Source organism: Quercus suber, unplaced genomic scaffold, assembly GCF_002906115.3.
Source record: "Quercus suber isolate HL8 unplaced genomic scaffold, Cork oak 2.0 scaffold_755, whole genome shotgun sequence".
NCBI classification, from domain to species: Eukaryota; Viridiplantae; Streptophyta; class Magnoliopsida; order Fagales; family Fagaceae; genus Quercus; species Quercus suber.
This window is the reverse complement of record NW_027070191.1, coordinates 152,909-167,780: the sequence shown is the minus strand read 5'-3', so window position 1 is coordinate 167,780 and position 14,872 is coordinate 152,909. Positions and strand designations below refer to the sequence as shown.

Here is a 14,872-nt window from a genome sequence, read left to right as displayed (position 1 = left end):
AATTGGGTAGATCCCGTAATCAAGTCAAAAAGGTCGTCCACGGGTGAGTCCCATGGACGACCAAAGAACAGCATGACAAAGGGTCGTCCATAAGCATTGCACATGGACGACCACACGATACTTAGCAGGTTTTGAAGTGGTTCATCAACCGGTGCTTATCCCGTCAATTTCTCCCAAGTATGTAACTTCTAGCAGCGGTTATGACCGTTAAAGAAGTTACATCCGGATTCCACGAATCTGGGGGAAGTTATTGAACCAAATAACCGCCCTAAAGTACCCTATATAAGGACCGGTCCGGATTATGTAAAGGTATGATATTCTGAGATCCTTACATTACAGTTAGATTTCCAGGAGGGAAGGCACTAACTTCACCATCGGAGGATATTGGACCGGTCCACCCCGGTCATTCCTTTGATTCTTTTCTTCTTTTTCAGGCCTTTTGCGAACGTTGTAGCCCATCGGAGCCGAAGTATTCAACCAAACTGATTTTATCCACTATCAGTTTGGCGCCGTCTGTGGGAATAGTGAATTGTTTTGCAATTTAACTTTCTGAGAAAAAGGTTGAATGGTTCGGACTAGGTCGAGGGCTACAAGCCCAGGCCATCAGGGAAGCAGAGATGCCTCAAGCCATCCCCAGCGAAATCACCAATCAGCGCCTGCCACGCAGACGCCTTCCATCCAACACATACAGTCCATGGTGGCCGCGATGGCGGAATTAACCCGCCAAAACCAAGAATTGACTAGGGAGATAGAAAGGCACCGACGAGAAGGGCAAGTTGAGGGACAGTCTCAGAGTCGAGGAGAAAATCCTGAGCCCGAGATTCAATCAAGAGGCACCACTTCGCGAAGGGTGCCACATCTGGAGAAGGAAATGGATCAGATGAGAAAGGTTATGGATGAGATGAAGGAGAACATGAGAAGGGCAAATCCTATAGAGGATTTGGTCCACCGAACAGACTCCCCTTTTTCTGCTTCCATCAATGGGCATCCCCTGCCGCCTAAGTTTAAAATGCCTTCCCTGGACTCGTATGATGGAACACGTGATCCTTTTGATCATATCGCTACTTTCAAGACAACAATGCATCTCCAAGGAGTTCCAGACGAGATCATGTGTAGAGCCTTCCCTACTACCCTTAAGGGGCCAGCGCGTGTATGGTTCAGCAAAATACCCCCGAACTCTGTAAGTTCTTTTGAGGAGTTAAGCAAATTATTTGTCAATAATTTCATTGGGGGACAGAGACACAAACGTTCCTCGTCCAGTTTGCTGACCATAGAGCAAGGAGAGAATGAAAGCCTGCGCTCCTTCATCACACGCTTCAACAGGGAAGCTCTGACGGTAGACGAGGTGGACGATAAGCTACTTTTGGCAGCCTTCTACAATGGGGTTAACTCAGACTTGTTCATTCACAAGTTGTATGAAAAAGAGCCCCAATCCATGGCCGAACTCGTCCATTCAGCCCAAAATTTCATGAATGCAGAAGACGCCATCATAGCTAAGAAGAGGAAGAGAGTTGAGAGAATGGAGGTCAACCCCCGCGTCATCCTGACCAGGGGCCTCGTCCAAAGAAGGGACGAACGGAAGATAAAAAGGATCGAGACAGGGATAACAGAAAGGTAGGCCCATCAGCAAGGAGTCAGAATTACACACCCTTGAATGCCCCACTTGATCAAGTGCTTATGCAAATCAAGGATGATCCTTCCTTGAAGTGGCCGGAGAAGATGAAGGGAGATCCTAACAAGCGCAATAAGAATAAATATTGTCGCTTCCATAGGGATCATGGTCATGACACGGATGAGTGCTATGACTTAAAACAGCAGATCGAGAATCTTATCAGGCAAGGAAAGTTGAGGCATTTCGTCGGAAGAGATCATAAAGATGAAAAATTGAAAGCAAAGATGGAAGAACCATCACGACCACCATTAGGAGAAATAAGGTTATCATTGGTGGCACGTCGACGGGGCAGTCCGCCAAGGCAAAGAAGTCGTACCTCAAAGCAGTGCAGAACGTCCAACTCTCTGGACGACACCCAAGGACGAAGGAAACAGACGAACCAGCCATTACATTTACGGACGAAGAAGCTGAAATGATCCATCATCCGCACGACGATGCAATTGACCCTGCTTATGCATTACAAAACCAGGAGGGTGTTGGTGGATAATGGGAGCTCCGCAGATATATTGTATTATCCCGCCTTCCAGCAGATGAGGATTGGACAAGATCAGCTTCGTCCTGCTTACTCGCCACTGATAGGATTTGGGGAATGAAAGTACAGCCCGTGGGTACATTACCTTGGCTGTAGTGGTAGGGTCAAGAGAGAGAGAGAGAGAGAGAGAGAGAGAGAGAGAGAGAGAGAGAGAGAGAGAGAGAGTGTGTGTGTGTGTGTGTTGAAAACTCCAAAAATAAGGGGCTTCTAGTCTTAATATTGTGACAATATAATCTTGCTAAGTTATGATTTTTCTCATAACATTAGTGTTGGCTTGTTCCATGACAAAAAGTGTTGTAATTGCTTTAATTTTGTTCCTTGTATTTTGTGGGATTTTACTGTGTTGGGTTTAGTATTAAGTTGGTGAAAAATTGAAGAACAAGTGGATTTCACAAGAAGCTCGTGAGAAGCTAACCTATGAAAGAGCCAAGTGAGAAGCACATGTTGGAAGCTGAAGAGTCATGCCAGGCTATCGTTTTCGTAAAGGTCTCGCGGGTAAGGCCTTCTCGCGAGATACTCGTGAAACTCTCTGCCTGGAGGATTTTTAAGTGTGACTTTCTTACCCTTCACCCATACTATATGATGGGATAGCGAAAAAGTCATCTTCTATTCGTCCAGAGGGGTCGTCCATGACATGCAGTTTGCCAAACAACTAGGCCATCTCCAATTCGTCCAGACCTCTCTTCCCTGAAAGGTCGACCAATTGGGTAGATCCCGTAATCAAGTCAAAAAGGTCGTCCACGGGTGAGTCCCATGGACGACCAAAGAACAGCATGACAAAGGGTCGTCCATAAGCATTGCACATGGACGACCACACGATACTTAGCAGGTTTTGAAGTGGTTCATCAACCGGTGCTTATCCCGTCAATTTCTCCCAAGTATGTAACTTCTAGCAGCGGTTATGACCGTTAAAGAAGTTACATCCGGATTCCACGAATCTGGGGGAAGTTATTGAACCAAATAACCGCCCTAAAGTACCCTATATAAGGACCGGTCCGGATTATGTAAAGGTATGATATTCTGAGATCCTTACATTACAGTTAGATTTCCAGGAGGGAAGGCACTAACTTCACCATCGGAGGATATTGGACCGGTCCACCCCGGTCATTCCTTTGATTCTTTTCTTCTTTTTCAGGCCTTTTGCGAACGTTGTAGCCCATCGGAGCCGAAGTATTCAACCAAACTGATTTTATCCACTATCAATATATATACACACACACTATATATAAGAGAATTTTAGGTCCGTTTGGATAAGCGGTTTTAAAAAGTGCGTTTTTAAAAATATCATTTTTAAAATAAGCATTTTGAAAACATAATTTTGAAAATCACAATAAAACGTTTGGCAAACTTTGTGAACAATATTAGTCTAAAATTGTTGTTTTTGTGCAAATTACCAAAAAGGGCTTAGCGTTTGATTTGTCTACTATTTAGTTTGTCTACTATTTAGTTTGTCTACTAATTATCATCCAAATTTCAATATATATATAAAAATTAAATTAAATACAAACTATTACATGATGTATTGTTGTATATTTTTATTAGATATAATAATAGTTTTTTATGTTCATTTAACAAATAAAGATAAAAAAGAAAAGTCATAAAAGAGTTGATGACCCGTACCATTACCTGACCACCTAGGGACTCTAAATTTTAAGACTTCTAGTTTCAGCCATACACGTGGTGGAGGTAGGATGGGTAATTGATAAATGTTGCTTGGTAAAATCAAAAAGTCACTCTCTGTGCTTCATAAAAATGATGGAAGAACTGAAGAAATAAAGAAAGAAGAATTGGAAGAAAAAAGGTAGAAGAGTTAGGATGCTGGAGATTTAAAGGAGATGAGCTAAGAAAAGTGTGAAGACTGCTTATTTAGCAAGTGCCTACCCAAATGCATCTGCCAGCAAAAGCTAGTGTTGTCTACAACTATATGGTGGTGCAGATTAGGTAAATTGCTAAAATTACATTAAGCTTGAAGTTTTTTTTGGGAGGGCAAGCTTGAAGGTGGCTCCGCCACTGGACAGAGAGCAAGCTTGAAGGTGACCAATGAGGTTATTTGCTAGCTAGTGTTTTTGTCATTTAGCAAAAACTTGAGGGTGTTTTAGGTATTCAAACTTTAAAATGTATAGAGTGATTTGCGTTTTCCATGAAGTTTTTCAAAAAGCTCTCCCGTACCTCAGTTTCAAAATGTAATGTTTGACGTTTTAAATAATGCAATTTCTAGTAAAATCGTTATACCAAACACACACGTTTAGGATTTCAGAACAGCCTATCCAAACGTGTCCTTTCTCTCTTTTAACTGTACGTGGTTTAAAAATATCTTTATCAATAAAGGGTAATTTCATTTAAAAATATGGTCATAAATATCAAATAATAAATTTCATTTTAAATTCAAAAAATAAATTCTTAAAATTTAAGATTTTTTCCTATATGTTCAAAAAAGAAATTATAGTTATAGCTTATCTTTAAAGTTTATCTTTTTTATTTATTTGAAAAAAAAATTAAATTATAATAATTTCAAATTATTAACTTTTATCTAAAAAAAACTTAACTATTTTTCAAATAATTATAAAAAGAAATCCGTCAAAAGCGCCGCCAACATCTAATTGAAACTTATATTATATGTTTGTTTTTGTTTTTTTAAATAATAATAATTATTATTTATGCCCAAAAAAAAAAAGTGCTTTAGACCTTATAGGTTATAATTATGTACGTACCAAAAAAAAAAAAAAAAGGTTCTAATTATGTAGCGCCAAGTGAGACAAAGCATTTTTTTTTTTTTTTTTAAAAAAAAAAACCTGCGTTTGTAAGACAACGTGAATCATATTTTAATATAAGACAATGACAAGGTTGTTGGGTTTGAGGTTTGAGGTTTGAAGTCTGAACCTTTGGTCTTCGCCTTCCACCATTACCTTTCTATTCTATTCTATTCTTGGGTTGAGGTTGAATAATAATCTTCCTCTTCAAAGCTGTCTTCACTTCGCCACCTAACATTACTATGAATTGAAGGACATTGTTTAGGATTAGGACAATCCTATCCCACTATTTTTAGTGTTCTTCAATTCATATCTATCCAATCCCATTTCCTTTTATTAATTCATTCTCTCTCTATCTCTCTCTCTCTCTCCTCATACCAAAAACCAGATAGATAGAGTTGACGTTGATCAAAAACCATGTCTGACATTGTCACCGTCGCTTGGAAGAAATATCTTCTGCAGCTTCAACATCATCCTCTCAGAACCAAGGTTTCTTTTATTTTTCATTCAAATCCATCTCTTATTATTTTATTTTATTTTTTTTTTATCGCATGATATAACACTTTTGTATTTGCTTTTCGTTATTGTTGTTGTTGGTTTTTTTTTTTTTTTTTTTTGGCATTATTATAAAATTTGCTTTAAATTGTTCTGTTATTAGGCAATTACAGCTGGGGTTTTAGCTGGATGTAGTGATGCAGTTGCTCAAAAGATTGCTGGGGTCAAGAAGCTTCAATTGAAAAGATCACTTCTTTTGGTGGTATGCCTACCTTTTGATTCTATTGCCTTTGCTTTGTTTTCTTCTGATGCTGAGCTGTTAACCAAAGTCAAACTTTTAAGTTTTGGCCTTTTAGTCATGTTTTTATGTTGTTTTCTTTTCCATGAATTGGTTAAATCTGGTGACTGTGCAAATAGTTGTGTTAAGCTATTCTTGAAGAGTACAAACAAAAAGATTTTATTATTTTGTCACCTTTTGTCAACAGCCAAACTCAAATTATTTGATTTTTTATTGGCCATTTGGCCATAAACTGTTAGTAGTGAGTTTTTGACTTCTTGTTTCATAGTATTTTTTTTTCTTTGCTAAAAAAAATAAAATGCTTTGCAGATCTTTGGATTTGCATATTCAGGACCTTTTGGGCATTTTCTCCACAAATTGATGGAACAAATTTTCAAAGGGAAGAAGGACATCGAAACTGTTGCCAAGAAGGTAATTCTTTTGCTTCAGTTCATCTTCTTTGTTAGTCTATTTCAACCAAGTTTGAGGTTATTGAAATGGATCTTTTGTACTAGTCTAGCCTGTATGAAATTTTTTGATCATGGATTGATGAATGAAGTCTTCTATAATTAGGTAATACTAGAACAGTTAACAACTTCTCCTTGGAACAACTTTTTCTTCTTGCTGTACTATGGCTTGGTAGTTGAAGGTACGTGCGACAATCATGCCATCTCCTCACATGTTCTGTGTTCCATTTCATGATTGCATCCATTATTTGGAATCTGTTAACTTCAATTTGGGTTGTGCCTTACTTTGTTAAGCTCTGTTTTGGCTTCTTTATTTTGCAATTATACTTTCTTGGTTTCATAATTCATTTTTGCAGTAATTAGTTTACAATTTGTTGTAAACTTGTAATGTTGTTCTTGCTGCTGTTGTACTTGTGAGGGTCTGTCTTTGCGTTTCTGAAAAGAGAAAGAACAGTGCTACATTCCAAAGAGTGCTGATTGAATATATATATATATATATATATTTCTTTGGTTTTGATCCAATGAACTAGGGGAGATTTCTTCTCCAATCAAATTTTCCTTAGCCTTTTGTTTTGATACCATGATAAATTATTATTTGTTCCAAAAAATCAAGATGTTAGCAAATTGTGATTTTAATCACTTAACCATTGTTCTAACTGCATATAATATCTGACAGTGGCAAAGCTAAGTTTTAGTTCAGTGTCAAGACTCAAGATTAAGAGACAAATTTGAAAACAAAATTGATTCTAAAATGCTAATTAATATAAGTAATAAAAGAAATAATTAAATAATTAAACAAAGTTTTAATTGTTAAACAAAATATAACAGAAATATAAATTAGACTTTAATTTTTCTGGCCTAGTGTCATTTAAAAGATATATATGATATATCAATCAACAAATAACATACAGGAGTAATCTAAATTTAACAGTTAATTCAATTAATTAAAATTAAATTAAGAAAATAAATAATGTGAAAGCATTTAGAGTTTTAGTATATATGCTAAATTTTTTTTGAAATTCTACATGTTGTTGTTGTTGTTGTTTTTATTTATTTATTTATTTATTTAATTTAAGAAATTGTACAATGCCAAATATTTCTTCTTTCTACCCTAACTTTTGTCCCCAATTATCACAATTATGAATAAATAAATAAACAAAAAAGCTCTAAATATGGTGTTGCGGTATTGTAAAACTAATTTAAAAGGAAGAAATAAGAAATTGAAAGGAAAAAAAAAAAAATGAGATACCTACCTTGAAAATTTGCAATTCAACCATAGCGTATACTACCTTGTTTTTATAAGAAGAAAAATGGATTCCCCACTACAAATGGAAGAAGTGGAACTTCTATTAAAAAAATTTGTGAAAGAGAATTAAAAGTGTAAAGGGAATCTTTTTTTTTTTTAGGCTGTAGATGGGTCTTTTTTTTTTTTTTTTAAATGTTTGCTGGTCTCTAAAATATTAAAAAAGAAAAAGAAAAATGCAATAGAACCATTTGTTGGGCTTGGTTGGGGAAGAGAGACAATAAATGCAAATTTCTAGACCTTGCAACATATAAATTTCAAGAGCTATTGGTTTTCATCTAGGATGTGATACCCCCGATTATGTGGATTGGATGTGTGTGTTTTGCGCATTCATATGTTGAGTCACACAGTGGACATTTACTAGGTCAAATTGGGTTATATACATGATTACAATGAGTGCTAATTGATGTAGTTTGACTAGTCCTTTTAGAGAATAGCGTAGATGTGACTAATGTTTTCTAGAATCCGTCTGGGGAAGGCAGAATCAAACTATAAAATTCTTTGTTGGAAACACCATGAGGTGCCAATTAACCAAAGTTCATCGGTGGAACTAAGTCTTTTAATTGAAAGTGCTCACGGCTAGGAATTCAACCTTATGTACCTTTATAAAGGCATGAGTGCTTTGGTACTAAATGCTTCTCTTTGGTATATGATTTCATATTTATTGTATTCTTCTATGTACCTGAAAGGAACTTGAAAGGGTTAAAAAATGTGTGTTCTAACGTAGTGGTATTATATCCTTGTGGTTACTTGTTGAGAGAGAGAGAAGGGATAATAATAGTCTAAAAGCACTTCTGCAGTCAAACATAGGAAGACAGGCATCTTGTTAGCCATAAGCTTAGAAGAGATATATTCTCGAGGCAAGTTTGATTGGAGGGCTAATAACATATGCAGTACACCAGAACTGTCATGCACATGCTCAAACCCTCAATCCTCCATGATGGAACCCCTAAAATCCATGCCTAGGACTAATTAGGACACAAACGTGTGCACAGTTGCATCTTTCCTGTTGCTTGTTCTTTTGTGGCATTTAATCCTTGGCCAGTTCACTCTATAACTTTTGTTAAAAATACTAATCCATATAATAATGATAATAATTTTTGTCAAAAATAGACCCTGAGAAAACTTGACATTTCATGAGATATGCTTATACCTCAAAATGCTGAGTCAAAAAACACCATCTAAAACTTGGAAGGACAAATTGCTTTGTTTATACAATTTTTTATATTATTTTGAAAGTAAAGCTATAGTTTGGTATTGCAGGAAGACCATGGGCTTTAGTGAAGAATAAAGTTAGAAACGACTACCCCACTATTCAGTTGACTGCGTGGAAGGTATTGGTGAACCATCTTTTGTTGTTTGACATGCAAGCCAATTCATAAATTGGTAGCACTAACACTCTGATGTGTGTGACTTGCAGTTTTGGCCTATAATTGGTTGGATTAATTACCGGTACATGCCTGTGCAATTCCGCGTTATATTTCACAGCTTTGTTGCCTCATGCTGGTGCGATCCTACATCCTCTAACTTTGCCTGTTTTTATTTACCTTATATTATTCGTCTGTGTTATTTACCTTATGTGAGTAGTTAACATATTTATTTTATTAAATACGAATTAAAATTTTGAACTCCACAAGGAAGCAACAGTTTGGCCCAAGATACATCATCTTCAAAAGCATCTTAATTCTGGACCCCAAAAGTTATGGAATGGACTAAACAAGAAACCCTATAGATTAAGTGGATATCTCATAAAAATACTTATGATTCCAAGAAGGAATGCCACTTATTACCATGTTGAACGCGTTGTACATAACTATAATTCAGAATATAGAGAAACTAGTAAGTTAAAAGGAGTTTAGCAGAAAATAAATAAATAAATAAAAGTAAGCTAAAAGGATGAAAGAAGTTTGTAATTGTCAATTGATAGAAAATGTTGAAGCTCCATTGTTAGTAGTTGAGATGATTAAATGTCTTATGTTTCTCCACTCTAACCATGAAGATCACTATATTAAAATTGTTGTAGGTAACTGTAATTCAGAATATGGAGAAACAAGTGTAAAAAGGATGGAAGAAGTTTATAATGGGATATAAGGATATGTTAGGCAAAGCATTTTTGGGAAGCTACCTTTAGGATAGTGATTTCCTCACTTAGATGCAGATGGTCTCAGGGAAGTCCTAACCCCAAGATAGAATTCTAGCACTCGAGAATAATTAAGATTTCCCCTTAATGTTCTTTCAATCGAAAACTAACACAAAAGACAAAGGAAATAAATATATCAAGGAGAAAGTAAGATATAGGAAGATTATAGAAAATAGAGGACAAGAAAGTAGGTTTTTTATATTTTGGTTTTTTCAATCTCATGAATAACAACAGAGGACAAGATAGCAGCTTTTTATATTCTAGTTTTTTCACTCATGCACAACAACATGTAGCCTAGAAATAGGCCTGATACTATAACTTTGACCCTTTCCAGAAAGGTTGTAAGTTTGATCTTTTAAAAGTTATTGCCCATTGGCTAAAGCTTCACTGTATGAACGGTACCAAGATGAACTTTTTGGTGTTAAATAAGTTAAAAGAAATGATGAAATAATTTTGATCAATCTCATTACATTGAGAAAGTGTTAATAAATTTTAATTGTTTTAATGGTGAACCTAGTAAGACACCAATTGATCCACATTGCAAACTGATACCTAATAATATGATGCACTTCTTAATCAAGAAAAGTATGCTAAATGATTAGTAGCTTAATATAAGAAATTATTTTATACTAGACATGGTACAGCATGTGTTGTTGGCGTATTAAGTTGATTCACTAGTAATCCTAGTATTGGGGATGGGAAAGAAATTAATATTCTGAGATATTTAAAACATACTATGCATTATGTTTTGAATTATAAATGTACTTCTTGTTCTTTGCTATTCATAATACAAGGAATAAAAGGATGTCTAGTAATTGCAAACATATTACTATGATACAGTCACAAAAGAAGTCTTGTGAAAAAAAGGTAAATCAGTGAACGAATATCAACCAATTGATCATATGTTAACAGACCCCTTTAGTAAACCCTTTTTTTGGTGGGAAAATTAGTGAAACCATGAGAGATATGGAACTATTAGACAGTCTTGATCAAAACATGCTCTCACATTGATGTCAATTAAGTGTAACTTTGTAAACTAAAAATCATGTGCATAAAAGTTCAAGGCAATTTAATAAAAAATTATCCAAGAAATATGAACGAGAAAGTTTCATTTCTAGTATATTGCATATTTAAGGAATAGTTGAGGTAAGTCTAAGCTTTTTCCTACTAAACTCTCATATCTAGCTAATGCACTGTAATTCCATAATGAGAAAAGTTGAACATTATCCAGAGATCATAGCTTTTAATGTGGAGTAATAAAGTGGTTATGGATGCTCTTGATGATTTTTCCTTTGCAAGTATGAACCCTTATATACTATGAACATTTATTCTTTGAATTCTCAAACTTGAGATCAATTTTTAATCCTCAAGTGAATCCACAACCTTAAGATTAAGGTTTACTCCTCTTAATACTTTAGGTTCATTGAATGATATTCAACCCAAGGTTCAAGGCGAAGTCCACCTATTGGCATGCATTATATAATACCTGATTTTGTTATTATTTGATATGTATATAACCCATGTATAATACATTCATTCTTTGAATTCTCAACAATAAGATCAAGGTTCGATCCTCTTTTAACACTTGAGGTTCATTGAATGTTTTTCAATTCAAGGTTCAATTCATAGTCCACCAATAGGTATGCATTATGTAATGCTTGATGTTATATATTTATGATATGTTATGTTATTATTTGAAAATAGGTGGGGGATTGTCATTTTTGTATGATGTTAAATAATATTCAACTATGCATAATGGTGTAAAACTGAAGAAAGTTGAAATGATGGTGCAAGAAATAACAATTATAAACGGTTACATCTTGGCACCTTTGATATTGTGACTAGCCAACAGCCATTAAGTTTTAAAAGAGTAAACTTGCAACATTTCCAAAAATGCGCAAAGTTAGGGTCTCAGAACTATTTATAGGCCATATGTATGATTGTTCATGAGATTGAGAAACTAGAAGATAAAAACCTACTTTCTTGTCCTTTGCTTCATACCAATTTTATACCAATTTATATATGATTTCCTTTGTTTTTGGATTGAGTTCTGATTAAGAGAACATTAAGGAGTGCAGTGTAAACTGTTCCAAAGGCATTTTATCCTCGAATTAGGATTTTCTTGACTCCATCTCCATCTAAATGGGGAAATCACCATCCTAAAGATAGCTTTCTGTTATTGCTTTGCCTAACAAATCCTTTTTTTCAATAAAAAACTTATTTCATTCTTTTACGCTAGTTTCTCCATATTCTTAATTATAGTTATCTACAACAGAACTTTGCTATTTATGGTTTGAATACCAGCTGTTAGGCCTAGATAAAGTACTACATTGGTAGAATTCGGTGCTCTAAATAAGGGGATATTCCTGCCAAGGGGCAAGATCATGAATTCGCTGCTCTAAATAAGGCTGAGTACCTTCTCACCTTTTGGACCAAACTCTTATTTTCTCTTGCCTAAAGTATAGATGGAGAAACAGAGCAGTTGTAGTCTACTATAAATTTGTTAATGCAATAGTGGTAGAAGATACTTGAAATCATGAATTCTCTAATCTACGTCTTAACAATTCAAATTAAGAATTTGTGTCAACAGATTATAGAATGCGTATAAGATTTCTATAAGGTCACATCCACGATGAGAGACATTTTTAACAGACTTAGGCAAGCCTGGTGCTCAGACTTAGGCAAGCCTGGTGCTCAGCTAAATTAATGGGAGTAGCAAATTGTGTAATAATGTATTCTATCATTTGCAAACGTACAAATTTTTAACTTCAAACCTTTTTTTATTCATATTTTTTGTGAGAAAAAGAATAGACTATTTTGGATATAGCTCTACATTTAAGGAGTAACCGATGTACTACTTAATCATTTCTATTATATAAGTACTGCTTGCCTGTATAAGGCATCTTGTGTGTGTCTGTTTATTAAGCAAATTGCCTGAACATTCATGCATTTATTTTAATTTTCCTAAATCTAAGTAAAATAGTTAGAACAAGAATTATGTTACATTTGGATTATGTTGGCAGATCTATATCAAACATTAAAAACCTACTATATGCCAGTCACATTCTTCTCACCTCACATCTCCTCTCCCCTCATCTCCCTCAATTCCAAACATACCCTGATACCATTGTCATGACCAAAATGTGATATAAATGTTAATGGTGTTTTCTATTAGTTGACCCTGATTAATTTGGTAGTATCACTTATTTAAATTTACATTCATGCATGTAACAACATTCTAGTATATTTTTGCAATCTAATGAATATAATGTGTTCAGTGTGAATTATTTAGTACTGATACACTCTTGTTCTGATTTGCTAACTTCAGGTCTATCTTCCTGAATCTGAAAGCACGTACTGTTGCAACAATTAAGAAGGACTAGAACGGAAAAACTTCTTTTTTTTCTTTTTCTTCATTTTCTTCCTGAAATGCTTCCTTGAATTACTTTTCCATGGTATAATTTGCTTGTTGTGCTAGTAGTATTGAAGTTCCCATTTGTGCTTGAATACCATCTGAACTTTTCTGATGAATAGTAAAAAACTGGGTTGATTGCCTTTTTATGAATACCACAATCGTAATCATAACAGATTGAGCTCTGCATTTCAACATCTGCAGTAAAGCCAATGAATGCATTTTCTTTTGCCTTGGCTCACCTGGCATTGGCTTAGGCTTGAATGTCTCATTGCATACCACAAAGAGATGGAGTATCTTTTACAGAATAATAGTTTTGCTCTCAAATCTAACCTCAGTTGCAATTTAGATTCCCATTAAATCAATAGTCAAAAAAACATACAAAATACAGCAAATATTCATGCTTCAGCCTTAAGCAAGTAGCTTAATACAATTCTTCTCACAACACAAACCCTGTAATTAACAATAACATATGGACCAGAATGCCCCAGTTGGGTTAGAGGTAAGCTGACTCTTCAAGTTTTAACCTTGACATAGGTACTGTCTTTATATGTCTGGAATTAACTTAAAAATACGCATTGATGCTAACTCTGATAGTCATTAAGAGGGCAATGAACAGCAGGGGGAAATACTGTGATCAAAATAAGGTTCAGATCAATTGTTAAAAGTAAAAACACATGAAAGTATTTTTTGAGGAAATAAAATACATGAAAGTTAGTTCATTTTTTAAGAACTTAAATATTTAATAAGATTTAGAACAAATTATAGATACCATCCTTGTGATATGCCTTCAAGAAATGAAGCTAGCTTGTGCTTTATTTGTGAAACTTACCTCCCCATGATTAATGAAAGAGTAACATAGTAAATTAAATAAATTATTTGCCTTCATTGATTATCAAAAAAATAATTATTTTCCCTTGTTTAATGGATGCCCAAAGTGCCAACAATCATGTAAGTTCAATGATATTACCTGCTCTCTTTTATAAAGAGAATCGACCTTTGATTTCCTTCCCTTATTATTGTAACTATTAAATTAAAAAAAATATCCGACTAGAAGAGAAAGAAAGAAAGAAAAAGAAACTGAAAGTTTATACCCTTAGTGCACCTTACTACCAATTTTTAACAAATTATGCAAGATTAAGTCCAAGTATTTACTTAATCAATTTAAAGTAAAAATTCTTCTAAGAAAAAAATAAAGTAAAATAATAACCCTGAATTAATGGAGTAGAGAAAACTTTAATTAAACCCTACTTTTCACCTTTCTCAAAAAAAAATTTAAAAAAAAATAAAACTGTACTTTTCACCGTACACTTGTTCATATATCAATTTCATAGTTATTGAATAAAGAAGCTAATGAGAGAAAATTCCATTTGGAGAGATAAAACAAGTATAAAAATATCTAAATTTGTTACTTAGGTGAAACAGTTAAGCATAAAATTTTATCAAACGGTTTTTTATTTCTTTTGCTATTACTTAGATTTAATGGAAGTGAAAAAGATAGACAAGCACTTCAAATTAAAATAGTTAAATTTTTTAATATTTTAATTGAAAAAATTAAAATTGTGTGACCTAATTTAAAATATGTTTTAAATTTAGGATTTTGTATTAAATTTCCTCCAAAATATATAAATAACTAATCAGTACAAAAAAAAAAATTAACAAAACATGATTTATCCATCTTTCATTTTTATTTAAATATAAAATATAAAATTATAGTAATTATTAATATGTATTTATTATGATGGTACTATAGTTGTATGGGGAGCTATTTATTCTACTATTTAAAAATAATAATATCCCAAAATGGTAATAAAAAAATAAATG

At 34.0% G+C, this 14,872-nt stretch overlaps 1 protein-coding gene across 1 annotated transcript; it reads left to right on the top strand.

Annotated features, from left to right (window-relative positions):
- The first annotated feature begins 3,980 nt into the window (after nucleotides 1–3,980).
- On the top strand, nucleotides 3,981–13,201 carry LOC112015167 (peroxisomal membrane protein PMP22). The gene is made up of 8 exons (XM_024047531.2): nucleotides 3,981–4,145; nucleotides 5,343–5,443; nucleotides 5,613–5,711; nucleotides 6,057–6,158; nucleotides 6,300–6,375; nucleotides 8,760–8,830; nucleotides 8,917–9,002; nucleotides 12,965–13,201. Exons 2-8 carry the CDS (start codon nucleotides 5,372–5,374, stop codon nucleotides 13,017–13,019), a joined length of 561 nt encoding a protein of 186 aa, XP_023903299.1. The 5' UTR covers nucleotides 3,981–4,145; nucleotides 5,343–5,371; the 3' UTR covers nucleotides 13,020–13,201.
- The last annotated feature ends 1,671 nt before the right edge of the window (nucleotides 13,202–14,872 follow it).